Below are 19,926 nucleotides of genomic sequence, written 5' to 3' on the forward strand. Positions count from 1 at the left end.
TAGAAACTGCTTGTACAATAATTTTTCAATTGCTGTTAATTTGATTGCTTCTTCACTTGCAAACCAATGCTACTGTTTTGGGGTTTTTTTGTTTGTAGAGAATTCAGAGTGGATTGTGCAACTATATTAAAGGAGTGGAACAGTGCGGAAGGAAAGAAAGAGACTACAGTTTAGGAAAAAAGTCTAGAATAAAAATATTTTCTGTTGTACACTTGTTTAAATATGGTGTTATAGTTTTATTATAGAAAGAATGATGGAAAGATAAAATTATTAAATTTATGTCAATTTTTGAAAACAGAAATACTAAAACCAGAGGTTGTTTATCTCTGGTAACACAAAAACTGTGGCATAGTCAGGAATACAGTCCAAATGCCTGAAGTGCTCCTTGACTGTCTTAGTCATGAGGCAGTTCGGGGATGGGGATGTTCGAGGTTATATGTGGTTTTCAAAACTGTGACGTACAATGGCTTTTCATTTTGTGAAGAATTATTTTAGGTACAAATAATATCTGACATGTTGAGGTTGGGGGCAAGTACAGCTTTAAAATTCTTCCTGGGTTGTGTGGCAGAAGCAGTTTCATTTGTGTAAAAGAAACAACATGGAACATGGTAGCAAATGTAAAGGGAGAATAAGTTCTTACTTTTGACTCCTTGCAAGATTGCAGAATCCTGCAAGGATACTACGTTCAAGGATTCAACACCACAGGACTACAGTTGAGACATCTGAGCAGTGTCATCACAGTGCAGTCCCAATTCTGGACTGCCATCTTTGATATGGATATCAAAACAAAAATTCTGCCATTAACTTCAGAAATCAGAGTGGAGTGAGCATCTCAGTGAAAACATCTTGACTATATTTATCTTATATTTAACATAAAATCGAAGTGACAATTCACTTCAAAATAACATGAATGGAAGAATTTATGGCCTTGTATCTCTTCCAATGTTGGGAACAAAGAGGGAATGAGACACCTGTGATGTTTCATGTGGCTTCCAAATCTTCCTAATGTCCCCACTAACACAAAAGCTGCAGAATGTAAATTGTGATTCTAAAAAGCCCCAGAGAAGGAGAGCTACTTTTGTGCCCTGTCTGTGTTACATCCAGGTCAATCAGACTAAGTGACTTACTTAAGTATATTGTAATCCTGTTATTGAAGTCAAATGTTTCCTACAGCCATGTGCATGGCTGTAGTTCTTATTGCATTATATGAAAATTTCAACTCAAAGAGAGTAACTATGCTAATCTGTAAATTTAATTGACTTTTAATTCATAAGATCTTGACTGAACTGTCAGTGTTCTACTCTCTTCTACAAAACTCAAAAATCTCATTGATGGCCTGGTTTTTGGCAGACTATGCCAAAAATGTTGAGTTTAATGTCCAAAAATGGTTTTTTGCGAGCATATTTTTTTGATCTCTTCATCCTAAGTCTGCATTTGAGTAGGAAGTTCCTTTTTCACAATTGAATTTCTTGATGAAAGATCTGTATTTAAGTGCAAACTTGCAGCGCTAATAAAACTAGGAAGTTAGTGTTCTGGAGAATTCTGACATTCCTCAATTTCACTTTCTGTACTCTTAAGTTAAAAATTTACCTGTTTACTCACACTAGGAGCTGCTTCTACACCAGACCCTACTCTTCGACTTAGTGGAAAGAGTTTTAAAAGCTGCAGAACAAAGATGTTGCTCATACCAGAAGGGATTTATATTAAAATCAATATGAATGTCACTACTGCCTTCTCTGACAGACCAGTTCACTTCAAAATAAGATGCTGGTTTCCAAAATTCAGAGATTTAGAAACTGACTTTCCTCCTCCCCTGTGCCTGATAAAAAGATATAATGAAGTTACAGAAAATAATTTACTGTATGACCAAACAAAAATATAAACTCTTTTAAGTCCTCACTGCTCTTTGAATAAAGATATGCAAACATAAATTTAGTTCAATTAAAATGACCTTTTGATACATATTTTTCCATATAGGGTCCTTCTGGACTAGAAGGAATTCTGGATTCATTGAACAAACATTATAATGAGGTATGGAGATTTGATATAGTGTCTGTGTGGGTTTATGACTAAGAAGTATCTAAGGTAGAAATGACTACAGTTTTGATCCCTGCAAACCACATTCCAAATTAATCCAAAAGTTAGTTCCTTCTGTGTTCTCTTTCTGCATCCCTTTACAAGCTCAGGCCACACTCCAGTCACATACCTACTGTGTCATTTGTCTTGCTGTCTTGCCTCCCATCCATCTTCTACTCGCTGATTTTTTGACTGGTGTAACTCAAAAAGCAGGTGGGTGGACCATGGAGCTGTTAGCGGGAAGCACCAGGTCCCCACTTCTAAAACTAATTGCTCTAAGTTGTACTTGACATCACTTTCTTGAACTGCTCTGTCATGATTCTAAGAGTAAAATAGAAAGACAAGGCATAATTTTGAAAAGATCTGCTAGCAATCCTTGAGAACTGTCCTTATGTTTGTATTATAGACTCATAAAAATAGTCTTAATTACAAAACTACCTGCAGCTAAAACCACTTAATAGAAAAAAAGAAAAAAGTTAAAATTGGATAGGATGGCGTTCCACATGACAGAGCTTTGAAATACATACTACAGATGTTTCAAAGTTGTAGTGTCTGCCATTGTAAGAAACCATAATTCAGAGATTACAGACGTTTACTTAATTGATGCTAGAGCAGTTAACTTATCTGATCAGAAAATTCTATTTAATTCAAAGACTTATGAAACACTACTACAGCAATATTTGTTCAATATAAAGGCTAATGTGTGTATCACATCTTAAGTCATGAAGGTCAAGCCTGGAAGACATCCATTTCTTTAAATATTAGAATGTACAACTATGAAGAGCAGGTGAATTCACGGTATTCTCCTATACAACATTTCTAGACAAGTACTGAAATCTTTTCTTGAATAGATATTCTGGAGCTAAGTTCATGTCAAATATATCTTTTCAGTTGTTTTTATCACTGAAGTGATTTCTCTGTTATTTCTGATATTTAATTCATTTCAAATCAGTGTATCACCTTAGAACCATGCATTAGGAATTAAGCATGGGGCATTTTCATGCCTGGAGACTTAGTTTCTGGTTTTGGTTTGCCATTTCAAATGTATGTGTTGAATTTTTCTATATTTTAATTTTACACCTTTGGTTTTCTTAGCAGTTAATTTTTTTCCACCAAAGAGCTTTTGCTGATGCCAGCCCTGTTTCCTCTATCAATATCATATTTATTGTAACTCATTCCCCACCTTTACACTATGAATTTCTTTTATCCTGATAGTACCTTTAAGGTAATTTTGCAAGAGGAAATACAAGCAGTGGTGACCTTCTGGAACTGATAAGCAGGTGTCTCAAAAAAAAAAAATTTTTTTTCTTATCACTGTAAGGCTCTAAGTGTTTGTAAGGTGGCTTATATTTCCTAATTAACAATATTCTGGAAAAAAGCTGCTACGTGTCTATAAATTAATTGTCTTTTAAATCCTGTACACCTTAACAACTTTTCTTCCTTCAGCTGTCTAGTTTGAAGACTTTAATGACTCTGTCACAAGCAATTAACTGTTCAACAAGGAAGTGCTGTTTGATTCCTGGTGAAAGAGGAGATGACTTTCTGATTCAAGCAACAGGTTCTAAATATGAAAAATTTCTGTAACTATGTGTTCAGAACCTCCTAGAGTCAAAATAAGTCTCTAACTGCTTCAGCAAACATATTAGTTCCTATACATTTTATGATGGAAGTAGGATGTTTCCATCAAGGACAAGACAAAAAGTCATCAAAGGCAAAGACAGCTTCTCTGCTTTGCCATTGATTCATGCAGATGTATGCACCAGTAACTTCCCTTTCTTTCCCTATTATATAGTATGTCAAGAGCTGATTTCATCCACTGCACCTTGGAGGCACTAAGCAATTTTTTGCATTCCAGTATATAATTTCCAGTATATAATTGCCTCAGTAATTTGCATTGGTAAAATGATATTTGAGTGATACCCTGAGATTTTTGAGATTCCTCACAGCACAGGAAATGATCTTGTCATTTTCCATCACTTTATGAATGTTCTTAAGGACCTCTTAAGGTCTTCTTTCACTTTGGTGTTTAAAAGTGTGGTGTGACCCCATTTTGGTTGCTATAGATATCTTAATACCTTTTTTTTTCCCTGAGGATGTTAGTTGGCTTCTTTGTGTTGGTATTTTCAGGAAGCATGAGAAACTTCTACCAAGAAATGTGGTGACTCTTAAGACCCATCATAATTAATAATGTCTCTTTTTTTTTTCTCTAATTTCTCTGTTTCTTAGCAGATTATTTGCTGTTCTTCTGAGTTCTGTATGATATCAAGAAGTAGTTGTTTTTGCATGATGTAATTAAATAATTTGGTGCAACCAAGGTTCTTCTGGCTCAGTATCAATCACTTTATTGTGCTAGGAGGCTGGAGTGCAAGTCTTTAAAAGCATAATATACTTGATCCATGTATACAGTGAAAGAGAGCACTATAAATACAATTGCTGATCACAGCAGCAAATTGTGATGAACAGCAAACCAAGATCAGCAATCTTTCTTTAATGAAGGTGAGGGGAACCTGCTGAGGATAAGTAGTAGCATTGATCCTTAATGGGTTGGGAGACAGTGCCAGAACCTTTCTTCCCTCATTCCTCCTTTGTACCTGTTCTTGCAAGACATGTGACTATTTTTATGTTCCTTCTTGTTATGTCTTTTGTGCTTTCAGCGTAAACAAGGTGCTTTGCATGTATTCAATACATGCATTTTTTTTCTATTCTTTTTGCCAAAAAACTAGTTCTGTCCTGTACTGCAGGTTACATTCCTTCAGCGATTGGTAAACAGTGCCTCATTATTTGAGTTTATATACTCTCAGACCTCTGTTATCATCCTTTGCCTGGGCTTTCAGGGCCTCTCTCATCTTTTTTACTTGTCAGTTTCCCACACATAAATAGAAGGTCACTGTAGTCAAACTTGATTCTAAACATGAGTTGAATCTAAAATGTTCTACAACACGTAAAAATAAAAATGAAACCAAAACACAAAGAAATTGAAACTGTATCACATTCTTTCCAAGAAATGTTTTAGAATAATTATAATTCATAGGAATTTTAGATTATTCTGGAATAATGAATTATTAATTTTCTAAAATTTTTTTGCTTTACTGTATTTTACTTAGATTTTGTTGTAAGGAGCAAATTACCTATAAATATGCAAAGACCATAGAAGTAGTTATTTAGTCTAATAGCCTCTTTTCTTTTCCTCCATGTATGCATAAGAAATGCACAACTAAGTATAAATCATAATTTATAGTGTACTCATTATAACAGACACCTGATTGTGCTCAGTCCAGTAGTAGTTAACTACTTCTCAGCAATACTCAGGTTCCTTTATCTGGGTATCTGCCTCTGGCTCTGAAGCTGATTTTGATAATTAGTGTACCAACAGTATTTACAAACCCTAAATACCTAAGAAAATCCACCATAACACTAGCATTTCTAAAATAATAATGATTTTATTAAACTGATTTTATTCAGTTTATATTCAGTTATCTACTTCTAAAAATATTAACAGAGTGCAAATGGCACTTTTATTCATCATGATGTTTTTCTACTTTAGAGATATGGAAACTGGAATATGACCTGCTAAGGGTGGTACATGTTCTAGGGCTTAGATTCCTTGGGTTTAGATGGGTGCTCATTTTTCAGGATCTTTTATTGTTGTTGTTGTTGTTGTTTCTTTTCCCATTGTGATTAAAAGAAAACACATTCCCCATAGGTAGTCTGAGTCTGGCTTTGTGAAAAGGAAATAATTTGCTTTGTATTTTATTGTGTCTTTACCTTGTAGAGAAGAGTAAATAAATGCGGTGCAGTAAACACCTGAGCACGTATACAACCTGAACCTCTGGTCCTTAAATCTGTCTATTTTCTTTGAGGAGCAGTGTGAGGAGCCTGTTGACCATGTTTATTCCCACTCCTTCTGGCTCACTACTGTAGTAGACTTAAATTAGTTCTACATTCTTTTGCATTTCATGCTGCTCAAAAGTAAAAAGCTTGTGGTTTTTTCATAGGAGAGAAGTGGGTTTTATTCTTTTTTAACATACTTGAGGAATGTACTGTAACAATGAGCATAAAAATATGTACTTTGCATTAAGTTTTTTAAAAAAAAATCACATATTTGCATAGCAATGTTCAACAAAGACATTTCCCTTTTATGCCTTTGTTCATGTTCTGCTAGTCTGGCTGGTTGCTCAAATACATTACCTAGCTGTACTGCATAGGCATTTGTTATCCCTTTCTAGTAATACATTAGGACTTCTGAATTTACATACTAGTAAATTACAAGAAATTATTATGGTAAATAAATTGTTACTGTAAGTGAATGGTGACATTATCTGGTTTTTTTATCTTTGTGATAATATTTCTTTCCAGAGTGATACAAGACTACTAGGAGTACTTGGGACCCCTGGACTTAAAGGCCAGAAGGGAGATGTTGTAAGCATTTGGGATGAACTTGGATAAATTTCACAGTGCCTATCTAACCTGTCTCTGCCACACTTAACATAGTATCTTTTATTTGATTTATCACAACAGGCTTTGAAGGAATAGATTTTAGAGGTGATTGGCACTTTGAACTGTGTAGTCCAATGTCCAGCTCATCGTGCTATCCTGCAGGAACAGCACGTGATCCTTTGTCCTCTAGTATAAACAGAAAGGAAAAATGCTGAAAGGACTGTGTGTGGTTTCCATAATGTTGTCTGAGAAGTCAAATGAGCTGACCTGCCTGCTATGTGGAAAAGACTCTGAAATTTGAATAGTAAATCATGAATATTTAAAGCAGTTTCTCTGTAACAATAGGACTTTCTGTACCAAGAATACTTATAGGCAGCCTCTAAATATTGCATGGAAGTCAAATTCTGAATCCACACTGTATGACAGGATGTTGTTTATAGTCATCTGTCCTGTGTAAACAGTGGAATGATTTTTTAACAATTGCGTGTGTTCCAAACTTGTAAGAGAAGAGACAAGTGCTCTGGATATGTCACAGAATTGACAACATTTTTTAGGGATAAGCCTGCAGATCTGCTATAGAATACAGTCATTTAAGTTCATTTGCACATGTGTAAAGCTTGATTTCCATTGCAATAATGGTTAAGATGTGGCCTACATAGAACAAAGTACAGGTAAAGAAGGGGAGAGGTTTATCTGCATTTGTCAGAATATAAAAGATTTTAAAATTAATTAATTTTCTTAAAAGGGTCAAAAAGGAGAATTGGGAATGACAGGCGCAAAAGGAGAAAAGGTAAGTTAATTCCTTACTTCTGTGCTCATGTGTTATACTAGAAGTTAACTAAATGTACTGATTATTAGTGAAATCTTGGAAAATATACAAGGGATCAAGAAAATATATTTGGGCATAGGAAAAGTTGTCATTCTCTAAATATCTGTATTTATTCAAGCACCTCCTTGGGTGGGTATTTATATATACAAGTAAATTTCCCTGTTCTAGCAGTTCACAAAGTCCTTAGTTTTAAACACATTCAGACTTTCACTGAATACCAGTTTAAAATTGTTTATATAGGTTTATGACCAGAGACTGCTTCATGAATTAGGCACCATTCATATTTTTTCAAGTTATGAATGTGATCTTCAATATCTCTATGAAAAACCATAAGTCTTTAAATTATTAAAATTTAGAAATAAACCTTCTAATTTAGTATCTTTTAGTTTGAGAATAAATTTTCCAGAATGACTGGGGGGGAAAGTGGGGTATTATTGGGAAACAGGTGTATATTTTGCTTTTCTAGGAATGTTTTCTTCATCTCTATACCCAGTTCTTCATCTACTGACTATTAGGCATTTTGCTGTTCAGCTGTTAGGCTTCCAGTTGGTTTCTTTGGTCATATCTTTCTATACAAATAGTTTTCATACAAGCAGAAACATTTTTTTACTCTGTGGATATCACAGATTTATGATTTTGTGTACTATAGAGCACTTGTGTTTGGGAATTTTTCAGTTTTGGATGCATTATCACTCCCTTTAGTTCACGTTCCTGACCCTCCCTTGTACTCCTGCTTGAAAGGATCACACCTGCCATGGTCTTGGCATTAAATCAACATCATCCTTCAAGTAAACTTTTGCAGTCCATGTATTTGTATTGTATATAGGTTTAAAAAATGCAACATTTTTCAAGGACTCTTCAACAAAACCAGGCATGTGGACTATTTACCATTTTAAAAAAATCTGTGTTAACCTCTTCCCTGTGTTTCCTTAGGGAGAGCCTTCTGAAAAAGGGGACAAGGGAGATCCAGTAAGTATAGCATGTTTTGAACTGATGTGAATAATTTACATTCAAGATTATTTCCATACCATATTCATATTGTAATTCCTTGTCTTTGTACATGTTCATTAGATTCAGGGATTATGTGGGATAGCATCTATTTTGTCTTCTGTCTTACACAGGTTATAAATAAAAAACAGAGATACCTAGTTCTTCACCATTTCTGTTGTTGGTACAGTCCATGAACTGAGTTTAAAGCACACACCTTTTTTTTTATTTTATGTAGAGGTTCTTTCTTTCAGTTATTTCACAAATTTTTTTGTGGCCTGAACGGTATTATTTTTATACCCCTAGTGTGGCATTTAACATCAGGCAGATTTGATATAGTCATTTTATGTGTGCATAACTTTTTTGTTATTTTGGGGCATATTTTTAGAACCCTCACTCTGTTTACCTATGTTACTTATTTTTAAGTAATTCTTGTCCCCTCTTATGACATTTGACAAAAGCTAGTTATGTTTTTTAATACACAACTCAAGGTTGCTTAGATTTTTGTGATTAACTTGTTATAATAACCAAAATAAGCCTTACTGCAGTAATGTGTGGGTTTGGAGATGAATATTGTGTACCAGAAGAGATTTCATTGTGAAGAATAGGCTTTTGACTGGAAAAGCTCTTATGCAAATGTAGTATTTTCAAACATGTTTTTCTTTAAAACATTAGGAAAGCCTGAAAAAAAATTAGTTTGAAAGAGGAATGCCTTTCAGAGTTTGCAGAAATTCTTTAATACTTTCTCAATATTTAAGTTTGCAAACTGTGTTACAATATTTTAAGTAGCATATTAAACTCTTAGCTGATCTTAGTTTAAGTTTTAACTTCTTATGGTTTTATCTAATGTTTTCAGGGAGAGACTGGAATGCAGGGATCAAAAGGAAATAAGGTATTTTCTGACTCGTGCACACTACATACATTGCTGATACACATAGCTGATACTGGAAGACATAACAGTAACCTTGGATTTTTTTGTTTTCTCTAACAATGTTATTAGGGTGAAGTGGGAGTCCCTGGACCACCTGGTCTTATCGGAAATCCAGGATCAAAGGTAGGTGAAAGGTATTTTTTTGTTATTTAACAGCAAGTGCATTCTATGCTGTTATATAAGAGGACTGAATGCTATCAATTCCTTAGCTAGTATTAAAGGACAGAGAATGCAAATAGTTTATATCAAAAGTTTGTGCTTGGATTATGGCTGTTTTACATAAGATTTGCATTTTATGTAAAGTTATGTTGATCTCAGCATCAATATTTAAGCAAAACTCAAATGTTATTTGGTCACTCAAGATTATGAGCACCCATTTTGCAATTACAAATCCACTGATAGCTGGGTGTATTCTCTTTATCCATCAGTGAGGCAAGGAGTAACCACTGCCACTACTACTTACCAATTCCTCTGTTTAATCTTATGAGACTGTAGGTGATGTCAAACCAGTCATTGCCTTGCTTTGAGTCTATCCTCATGGGCAAACTAAGGAACTGTGTGCTGGACAGTGAGGTGGATTGAGAGCTGGCTGAACAGCAGACCCCAGAAGGTCATGATCAGTAGCACAGGGTGTACTTGGAGGCCTGTCACTAGTGGTGTCTCCCAAGGTTCAATACTGGGCTCGGTATTTAACTTATTCATCAATTACTTTGATGAAGGGGTAGCTGCCTCCTCAGCAAGTTTGCTGATGACACAAAGCTGGGAGGAGCAGTTGATGCCCCAAGGTGCTGTGCAGCTCTTCATAAGGACCTCAAAAGGTTGGAGAGGTGGGTAGAGAAGAACTGTCTGATACTCAACAAAGGCAAAGTCAGGGTCCTGCACCTGGGGAAGGAAGAACCCCATGTACCGATACAGGCTGGAGGCTGACCTGCAGGAAAGCAGTTCTGCAGAGAAGGACCCGGGGGTCCTCCTGGCAGACAACAAGCTGTCCATGATGCAACAGTGTGCCCTTGTGGCCAAGAAGGCCAATGGTATCCTGGGGTGCATTAGGAACAGCATTGTCAGCAGGTCAAGGGAGGTAATCCTGCCCCTCTACTCAGCCCTAGTGAGGCAAATCTGGAGTGCTGTGCCCAGTTCTGGGCTGGTCAGTCTCTCTACAAGAGAGACATGGAGCTCCTGGAGTGGGTCCAGTGGAGGGCAACAAAGACAAATAAGAGACTGGAGCATCTCTCTTAAAAGGAAAGGCTAAGGGAGCTGGGCCTGTTCGGCCTTGAGAAAAGACGACTGAGAGGGGACTTCATCAATTTGTATAAGTATCTGAAGGGAGAGTGTCAAAAGGATATATCCAGGCTCTTCTTGGTGGTGCCAAGCAACAGGACAAGAGGCAATGGGCAGGAACTGATGCACAGGAAGCTCCACCTGAGTATGAGAAAGAATTTCTTTACTATGTGGGTGACCAAGGACTGGAACAAGATTGCCCAGAGAGGTTGTGGGGTATCCCTCACTGGAGATACTCAAGAAACTGTGACATGTGCTCTAGGATGACTCTGCTTGAGCAGGGAGGTTGGACCAGATGACCCACTGTGGTGCCTTGCAATCTTACCCATTCTGTGATTGTGTGATTCTGTGAGGAAAGTAGCTGAAGCACAAATGTTCGTGAGAGTCTCTCATGATGTCTTGTATCAAAGAAAGGTAGAATCGGAAACTGTTAAAATGTAACCTCTCCCCAACACTATTCATGTGAGATATGATAATACCCAAATTTTAGAACATCAAAAGAAAACCCAATGATAATGGATGTAGTTATAGAATCCACAAAACTGTTGTCTTAAAAATGATTCTTGAAATCTTGATTTATTCTTTTATTCTGTCTGACCCTTTAGGTATTGCCTTGGTATTGACTGGTATTTGCTTTGTATAAATACTTGGGATTTGTACATATCAGTCCCCAAGATTTATTGAACATTAGAGTAAGGGAGAATGAGCAAATTCTACTTCTTACTTCATGTGGAAGATGATTCTTAATGCCAGATGTTTTAATCTATTTATATATAAGTATGCTTTACATCAAATTACAGTAGTGTATTGACTTTTGCCTGTATTATATCATTTCGCAGGGACTGCAAGGCCCTCCAGGACCTGTTGGACCCAGGGGACTGCCAGGAGAAGTTGTATGTATTGTGCAGTTTCACCAAGCTGTAGCAGTGTGGTGTGTGAACAGTTAGCCAGTGGAACAGTACCACAGAAGTTACCATAGGTGCTCCTTTTGTGGGTGGTACTGTAGCGATGATGGGTTGAAGCACAGTCAGATGGAATGCCACCCTCAACAGGCCTTTAATCTCGAGTTTCAATAAACCGTCTATATCCTGCTTCTGACACCATTTGACAGCCTGAAGTGGATCTGGATATTGGGATTTATTTAAGAACCACTGAATTGAGGTCTTTTACCCTTCCTGATTATCTCTTGCTCATTCCCATGTTAGCATTATATCCTGACCTCCCTTTTCAGCAGGGAGATTGTTGCTTGGCCAGGACAGTTGGGCAGCAAGTTGTCTTGGTTTGTGTTTTGCAGCTTCTCACAGTTACCAGCCACAGGTACAACTGGCTAAGGCTCACCAGAGATTCAGTGTGCCCTTAACCTTTATGTCTGAGTGCAAAACTGGTGGGTTGGGAATGTCAAACAGTGATATGTCTCAGCAGAATCTGAATGTTCCTGTAGTTATTATGCTTTTGGATGTCCCACATTCAGGTCTGCCAATGGATTGGAGTTTGCCAAGGTGATAAGGGTCTCCTTTGTGGGCATTTTAGTGTAACTGTAACCATTATGCCACTGGGCAACAGGCTGGTCGGTCTGCTGGTTGGTTGAGATTTCTTAAGCTGGTAGGCACCTCCTTGAAGATCCAGAACACCTGTAACACTTGTGCCTCTAGGCGGGAAGAGCATGGGTGAAATGTTAATCCAGTCTGGATTCTCTAGGAAATGTCTTGAACTATTAAGCACCATTACACTAAACTTGAAAGTTCCCTGGGCATTTGACTGAACACCCTAATATAGCAGAAGCCTCTTCTGGGGAGGTGGCTGCCTGTCTGACTTCCAAATTATAGCACAATCCCTCTTTAGGTGTGCAGGCACCTGTGTTCTGCCTAATCCCCCATATAAACTGAAATTAGGTTTCAGTCCACAACACTTGAGCTCTTGCACCTTCACTACTGGCATGAAAATGTTGTTATCCTTCATATGTCAGTGTTCAAAAAGCTGTGTTTTACACTATGAAGAAAAATTAAAACAATATGAGTTTCTTTGTCTTTTTCTTAGAAAGTTCATTTTCTAGTCCAGCTTAAGTTTCAGACTTGGATTTTACTTTTCAGATGGGGCAATTTTATCTCTTACTGTGAAAATTACTGGTATTAATAAAACACTTGACTAAACGGTTGAATAACATTGAAGGGTCATGGAAAAAGTTTTCTGTATTTGTTACAGCATAGTAAGAGAACCCAATTAAGCCTTCCTTATTATTTAAATATTTTCTATTTAGGTTTTAATCTTTTTTATTTCTCTGCATTTATAAAAATCCTCAATGAAAAAGAAAAGGGAAAATACTGAAGTTAAAATCAAAATGTAAAAGATGAAAATACTTAGGCAAAAGAAAGGTTGGAACATATTTTATTTGCTGAAAATTTTTGACTGTCCATTAAATATCTAAAGCATTTTAGAGGAATTTTTTGGATTAAATAATGTGCAGGAGTGGGAATTCATTGAAGTTTTTAAGATACCAATTTGAATAATTAACTCATGTAGGGAATCATGCAGACCTTTATGGGAAGAAAAGATGAGACACTTATTTAAAAGTCAAGTTTTTATGTGCTACTGCCCTCTTTGAAAAAATTATTGATTTTTCAAGACTTTTGAAATAGAATAAATAAACCTTTCAGTCTCTGTCACTCTGCCCTGAGAAGGTCCAGAAAATAATCTTGATTATTACATTTCAACTAAAAGAAAAATGATTCATGTATTTAATTAAAAAAGCATTCATTAACTTATAGTCTTTAACATTTGGTGTCAATGCTAATGCATAATAAATAATCCAGTGTAAACTAGTTTTTGTCTGCAATTTTAAATAACCTTTAAGGGAATAGCTATAAAAATGTACAGTTATGTTTTTATTAATTTCAGGGCTTACCGGGAGAGCATGGGGTACCAGGAAACCCAGGAGTTAAAGGAGACAAGGTATTTTTTTAAGTGTTTTTAATTAAGCTTGATATGTTATAGCATATTAAATTATCACCTCAGAAGTAACCTTCCATCCTTTTGTAGTGCATCTGTGTGGCTGCTGTATGAATTGATTTTAAAATGTACCAGTAGCAACCTCCTGTCTGCTTCTTGAAGATGCTGCAGGCCAGTTTGGCAACCCACTTTCTCTTCAGATTTATAATTTAAGTAATATTTCAAGAAGGTTGCACTACACCCTTACATTGAATCTGTGCAGTGCAGAAATGTCAGTTCAGGTCCTGACTACAGAAACCCATTTCAATGTAGTGCTCTACCCAGACTAATGTGTAAAACCCCACTTCACAGTCAGACATATTCATCTTGGCAGAGCACTGGGGCAACTATTCTGTCTCAGATGTAAACCAAGGCTGTGTCTCTTTATAACATTGTATTTTACTGTGTACAAATCCCTTAGTCAGAATTCAGATACATCAGTAATCGCTAAAAATTGTATGTGTGTACGTATTGAATGTAGAGAAGGGGAGAAAAGAGGATACACAGGTGTGCTCTGAGCTATGTGATGTGTTATGGTATTTATACATTGTGGAGTATAAGAGAAACTAATAAAATCCATTAATAGTTTGAAAAAGTGAGCTAGAAGACAGAAGAAAATAATTGGAACAAAAATCTACTCACCTTACAAAATGGGAAGTAGTGGATTCAGAAAAAATCACAGAGATGTTGCAAGAGCATGCAAAAGACAAAAGGACAGCATAATATAAAGCCCAAGTAAGCAGCAGGAGTTAGAGATGTGGAACAAGAGACACTGCATGCACTGATGTAAGAAGTAGAAGTGTAAACAGGAGTACAGTGAGGACCCTGGGTTTAGCACTAGTGGTAGATAGCTGGGGAGAAACTGCAGTTGGTGGAAACAGGTGGAAACCTGTTGCTGTGAATTAACTGTCAGGGTTTAATGAAAACCTGTGTATGAGGGGCCTGGGGACCAAGAAATGTAGATCAGTTGCATTGCAAGCATGGAAAATCAAGACAATGCTAGTTACAATTGATGGTTGTGTAGTCCATGCCTCCTCTTCTTCTGTAACTTCTTGAAGGAAAATATCAGTGCTTTTTTTCTTCTCTATTTATTCTCAAATACTGGCACATTCAATGATAACCTTGATAATATTTACAGGTTTTTTCATAGGAGAAAATTCTCACATTTCAATTAGCGATTCAAATTTATTTCATAGGGTGACCCTGGTGGGATTATGGGACCACCTGGACATCCAGGTCCAAAAGGTGATATGGGGCCTCCTGGACCAAGTCTGCCTGGAACACCAGTAAGCTCATAATCTGAAAAAACTTTTCCGACTTTATTTCTTGGGGGCAACTGTTAAAGAATTGTCACTGTGCGATGAAAGAAACCATAGAATCATAGAATGGTTTGGGTTGGAAGGGACCTTAAAAATCATCTGGTCCCAACCCACTATCATCAGTAGGGACACCTTCCTCTAGACCACATTGCTCAAAGCCCCATCCAACCCGGCCTTGAACACTTCCAGGAACGGGGTAGCCACAACTTCTCTGGGCAACCTGTTCCAGTGCCTCATCATCCTCATAGTAAAGAATTTCTTTCTAATATCTCATCTACTCTCAGTTTAAAACCACAAAGCAAGTATTTTTTTAATGTAATTTCGAAATGGAAATATATGTTACAGTGCATATATATTATAAGTGCACTAAAATATAGTCTAAAAATAGCACAAGACTCACACATACTCCTAATGACAGTGGTATTAACAAGGAAGACATGAAAATTTTTCACAGTTTATTTCTGAAGGATAACTAATTTTGGCAATAAAATTAATCTAGTCTCTTGGATTTTAAAACATAATTTGGTTTTTTTTCCTGTTTTTTTGTTTTGTTTTGGTCTTTTTAGGGTCCCACTGGTGTTCCTGGAAACCCAGGTCCACGGGGACCAAAGGTATGCAAAATAGATTATTTCTGTTTCTAAAAAAAAAAAAAAAAAATTTAAAAAAATTTAATATGGTAGTTTGCATTTTCAGACCTATTGTAATGGAAAGCCTTGTACCTTTCACAGGGAGAAAGAGGACTACCTGGTGTACAGGGAGCACCTGGGGAGATGGGGCCCCCTGGAATAGGCATTCAGGGATCACCAGTAAGTATACCAATGCCCAGAATTTGGGCTTCTCACTGTACATCTCTGTGAAACTGCAGTAAGCAAACTAAGCATAGTAAACAGCCATGCTGTGAACTCCCTTCTGACTTGACTCCCAACTCCCAGCTTGTTTCACATGTTGCTGTGTAGTTTAAGTTCAAACATGAAGCAAGTTGATAAAGCCTATCTAAAGCATTCATACTAACTAACTTGTAGAGCAATAACTGTTTCAGTTATTCAGCTTGTTTCTCAAGTTCCTTTCTTTCTAGTGCCTTTAAATAAAGCCCTCCGCAGTGTCTTCAGTAAAAAAATTTGCTGGTATTGATGGCGTAGATGTTGGGTGGTACATGAGTTCTACTCCAGTGAATAAGACAATCTCTCTTCAGTCCAGACTGAAGAACTGTATCAGCTGATACATTCCAGTTTTTGGACAGTACTCTGGTATAGAGAGAACATGTTTGTGAAAGGTAAATAGAGATTCACAGTGAGTTCTTCGTCTAAAATAATCCTTAAAAATATCTTTTCAGTAAAAATATTTCCAAATCTGAATTTTAAAAATTATCCATTTATATCTAAATAATCTAATTTGTTTTTATTCAACTGCTCATCAGCTTTTCTTAGGAATCTCCTGGCTAAATAACAAGTTTCACCACAAATCATTAAGTTTTGGTGTTGCTTGTCCTTAAAAATGGGCCTTAGCAAAGTCTTGAATTCTGTAATTTTGACAAAATTACATTTGGATTTAAAGCCAAACCTTAGAGTGAGTCTTTCTCTCAGTGAAAGCTGCAGCTATATCCCACATTCAATATTTTTTAATGAAGTCCATCTCCCTTATCCTAGAAAGTGTAACTACTGATTATTTGGAGTTTTCTTGCAGGGTCCTATAGGTCCAACTGGATCAGCAGGTGTGCAGGTAGGGTATAAGTTTTGTCTTTAATATAAAAAGCATTAATTTAATTTAAGAATTGTACAGGAAAAGTATTTTTATGTCCTAAATTACCTTTCCTGCTCTTAGGGCCCTAGGGGACCGCCAGGGTTACCAGGAACTCCAGGTACTCCTGGTATTAATGTAAGTGACAGTTTTCTATATATGCAATAAAAAGTAATGTGTGCCTCATTAATGATTAAAGGCCATCAATTTTTACATTTGTTTCTAGGGCACTCCAGGAAGAGATGGAAAGCCAGGACTACCAGGCCCTCCAGGTGATCCTGTACGTATAGAGAGAAAGTTTGTGCATTTGTTTTGGTGCAAGTATTTTAAATTCAAAGGAGGTGAATACCATAATAAGTCTAGAAGAACTGGTGATATGAATGACAAAGTGGAAATACTTTCTTGGGAAAGACAGGAAAACAGTCATGTTACATACCTTTACCTCAATAAAACTTTGAGACTGTCTTCATGATGTTTTTGTAAGCAAGCAAAAAATGCTTAGAATTACTTGCCATGTAGTTGATGCTTATCAGAAATTATGGATCGGAATATCTGTCAGCAGAACTGTCAAACTTGGAAAGAGAGGTCTTTCCCATGCTCAGTTCTTGTCAGTGATTTAATTTTATTAGGGTAAGTAGATATAAACTCTGAAATTGGACTGGGAAAGATTGCTTACTTTTTGAAGATATAATCAAAATTCAAAGGCCATCTGAAGTCAACAAGATTTAACTTGACACAGATGAGTATGAAGTGCTTAATAAGGAAAAACAAAATCCATAAGTAGAATACATCTAGAAGGCACAGTTCATTGTAAACTAAATGTAAGTAGAATATTTGATACTGCTATTAAATAGACAGGTCTAAATTATAAAACTTACTAACAGGAGCATTATTGCCTTTTGCTGTCTTGAAATACTCTTCTCTTTGGAAGGAACATTTTTTAAAGGAAGATGTAGCAAGCAAGAGTGATTCTGGAGAATTAAGGCCATTTTAGCATTTTCAAAATCCTGCTATATATCATACACTTAGAGTTTGGCACACAGAGTTATGATTCTTAAATGTGTGTGCAGTTGGACTGGACTTGCCATACATAGAGAGCAGAGGAGCTGTATGGCACAAACATGGTAGGCTTAATCTTGTACCTGATGTGCTCTTGCAGCTGGATATTGGCACCTTCCACACTAAGGCTTTGGGGTTCTGTACCATAAAATGATATAACAGCTAAAATAAGAATGCTAGAAAAGAGGAGAGCCCGGGGAAATTACAGTTCTCTAGTCCAGCAGGAAGACATTGTAATAGCCTGACTAGCTGTAAAATTTCATCATGAGGGGAAGGAAGAAAAGCATGTGGTAGTTGTTTTAAAGTCTTGTTACAGGTTTTTAAGAGCAGGTGATACTGTCTATATGCAGTTTACCTCTGTGCAGAGGATGAACTTCACACCTTACCTAGTTATGTCCTTAGGTTGTGTTAGGTGGTGATGTCTCACCCTAGAAAACTCATCAGCCTGCTTTCAAAGTTTGGAGTGCTACCCTCTTAGTGGTGTACTCTTAACTATGTTTATGGTTAAGTATGTTCAGCAGTGTGTCTCCTAAGTTGATGTTTTAAACCCATTACTATTAACTAGCAGTTTTTCTAATATGCTACAAAAGTGCTTACGTTTTGTTTTTCAAGATGGAAGTGATTGAAACAGACTGAACAAAACCAGTTAACATATTTTGAATATGCCTAATTTTATAGTATGCCCAGGGCAATTTTTTATTTAGCAATTGCCAGAAGAAATGAGCATTGGTAATTGGAGACTCTGTCTGTGAGTGAAGCTGATGATAACAAGGGCAATGAGTTTTTTCAGGGAATCTTTAAATATGAGTTTAATGGCAGGTCTTGAAAATCTGAGACATGCTGCAGTAAGTGTAGTCTTATTGATTGATCTTTAAATGGGTTAGCTTTAGTAGCCAATTTAGCGCTGGCACCACAGAGTTATGCACTAATTCTTAATGTTTAAAGACAGGACAAAATGCTCTTTTTGCTGTAGCTGGATTATTTTCAGTATCTGAACTAATTTATGGAAGTTATCTTTGTCATCTCCAGAATTTGTGCTGCAGTTGATGGTAGAGTCAAAGCCTAGAAGAAAGGGAAAGGAAAACAATTGAAGATAATTAAGTGAGAATAGTCTGTGACACTTTCCAATTGTGTTAAGTAGTTGCTGATATGCAACAAAACCAACAATATTAGTATGTTCTGGAGTTATGCTGTTGTCTTTAAAATGTAACAAAAAATTATAATTGTGAGGTTGGATAGGTAGCAATATTTAACTATATTTGAAACCCTGGTTTTAATTTTGAGTTTTCATTTAAAAAATAGCACTTATATATATATATATATATATATATATATATATAGTCAGCTCTATTTGTAACAATATAAACACATCATAATTAGTAATGTTGTGTAAAATACTAACTGCATCTGCTTTTTTAATTTCAGATTGCACTGCCACTTGTGGGAGACATGGGTGCCATACTGAAGGTAAATATTTTTAGAGGTTAGATATAGTTCTTTGTTATAAACGTGCTTTTTAAACCAAAATATGCATTTAAAAGTTTCTGTAGGTTCAATTCTGACCCACGGGGCTAGCCTAAAATAATTTTGTGATTTTAGTAGATTTTTGATTTGTTTTCTAAAAATACGTGAGGTTTGTATTTTATAGGAATTTTGCCAAATAGCGTGTGAGGTAGTAGCCAGCAAGGGCCTATCCAACACATCCAATTCACAGAATGAATTGCTACAAATATACCTCGTTCTCCACTTTTACTTTTTACCATTAATTTCAGTAATATACCAAATAGGGAAAATAGTCTAGAATTTCTAAGATATTTTTTTGAAAAATAATGAAATTTGGAGTGCTCAAACCTAAACACAGGTGTGTCTGGGACTATCTAAAATGAAGTAAAAAATGTGTTAGCAGGGTTTGAGAGATGGGGGAGAAATAAGGAAGACTCTCTGAACAAGTATATTGCTTAGAAGAGAGCAAGGACTGAAGAGAAGGCTTTGGGGTAAAATGAAGGGATGGTTAGAAAGGCAGGAAGGAAGCAGTCTGTATAAATTGGTCTGCATGGATCAGATCTATGTAACAAAACTGATTATTTGTCACTCGTTTTCCATCTGTTCCGCAGGGTGATCCTGGCACAAGAGGACCTCCAGGCATCCCTGGTAGAGAAGGGCCAAAGGTAAGTTTTGAAGAGAGTACTTTTCTTTGCTTTGGCTCCTGTTAGAAGTAAAAGGCCAGATTCTTATCTCTGCCAGTCTTGACTTTCTTGTCTGATCCCTATCCATGTGACATCTGAGCA

General features: G+C 36.4%; 1 protein-coding gene across 5 annotated transcripts in view; it reads left to right on the forward strand.

Annotated features, from left to right (window-relative positions):
• Positions 1-19,926, forward strand: part of COL19A1 (collagen type XIX alpha 1 chain) — a 191,609-nt gene that overhangs the window by 131,567 nt on the left and 40,116 nt on the right. For 4 of the 5 annotated variants that reach the window (XM_027644988.1, XM_027644990.1, XM_027644992.1 and 1 more), the window contains 16 exons: positions 1,978-2,031; positions 6,433-6,495; positions 7,259-7,303; positions 8,276-8,311; positions 9,186-9,221; positions 9,330-9,383; positions 11,378-11,431; positions 13,434-13,487; positions 14,720-14,809; positions 15,409-15,453; positions 15,571-15,648; positions 16,526-16,561; positions 16,664-16,717; positions 16,806-16,859; positions 19,064-19,105; positions 19,753-19,806. In XM_027644988.1, the coding sequence (XP_027500789.1) occupies positions 1,978-2,031; positions 6,433-6,495; positions 7,259-7,303; positions 8,276-8,311; positions 9,186-9,221; positions 9,330-9,383; positions 11,378-11,431; positions 13,434-13,487; positions 14,720-14,809; positions 15,409-15,453; positions 15,571-15,648; positions 16,526-16,561; positions 16,664-16,717; positions 16,806-16,859; positions 19,064-19,105; positions 19,753-19,806 (849 nt within the window). The remainder of the gene's footprint in view (positions 1-1,977; positions 2,032-6,432; positions 6,496-7,258; positions 7,304-8,275; positions 8,312-9,185; positions 9,222-9,329; positions 9,384-11,377; positions 11,432-13,433; positions 13,488-14,719; positions 14,810-15,408; positions 15,454-15,570; positions 15,649-16,525; positions 16,562-16,663; positions 16,718-16,805; positions 16,860-19,063; positions 19,106-19,752; positions 19,807-19,926) is intronic. The other variant, XM_027644991.1, reaches the window with a different exon arrangement.

Source organism: Corapipo altera, unplaced genomic scaffold (assembly GCF_003945725.1).
Source record: "Corapipo altera isolate COAL_440 unplaced genomic scaffold, ASM394572v1 2, whole genome shotgun sequence".
Taxonomy (NCBI): Eukaryota; Metazoa; Chordata; class Aves; order Passeriformes; family Pipridae; genus Corapipo; species Corapipo altera.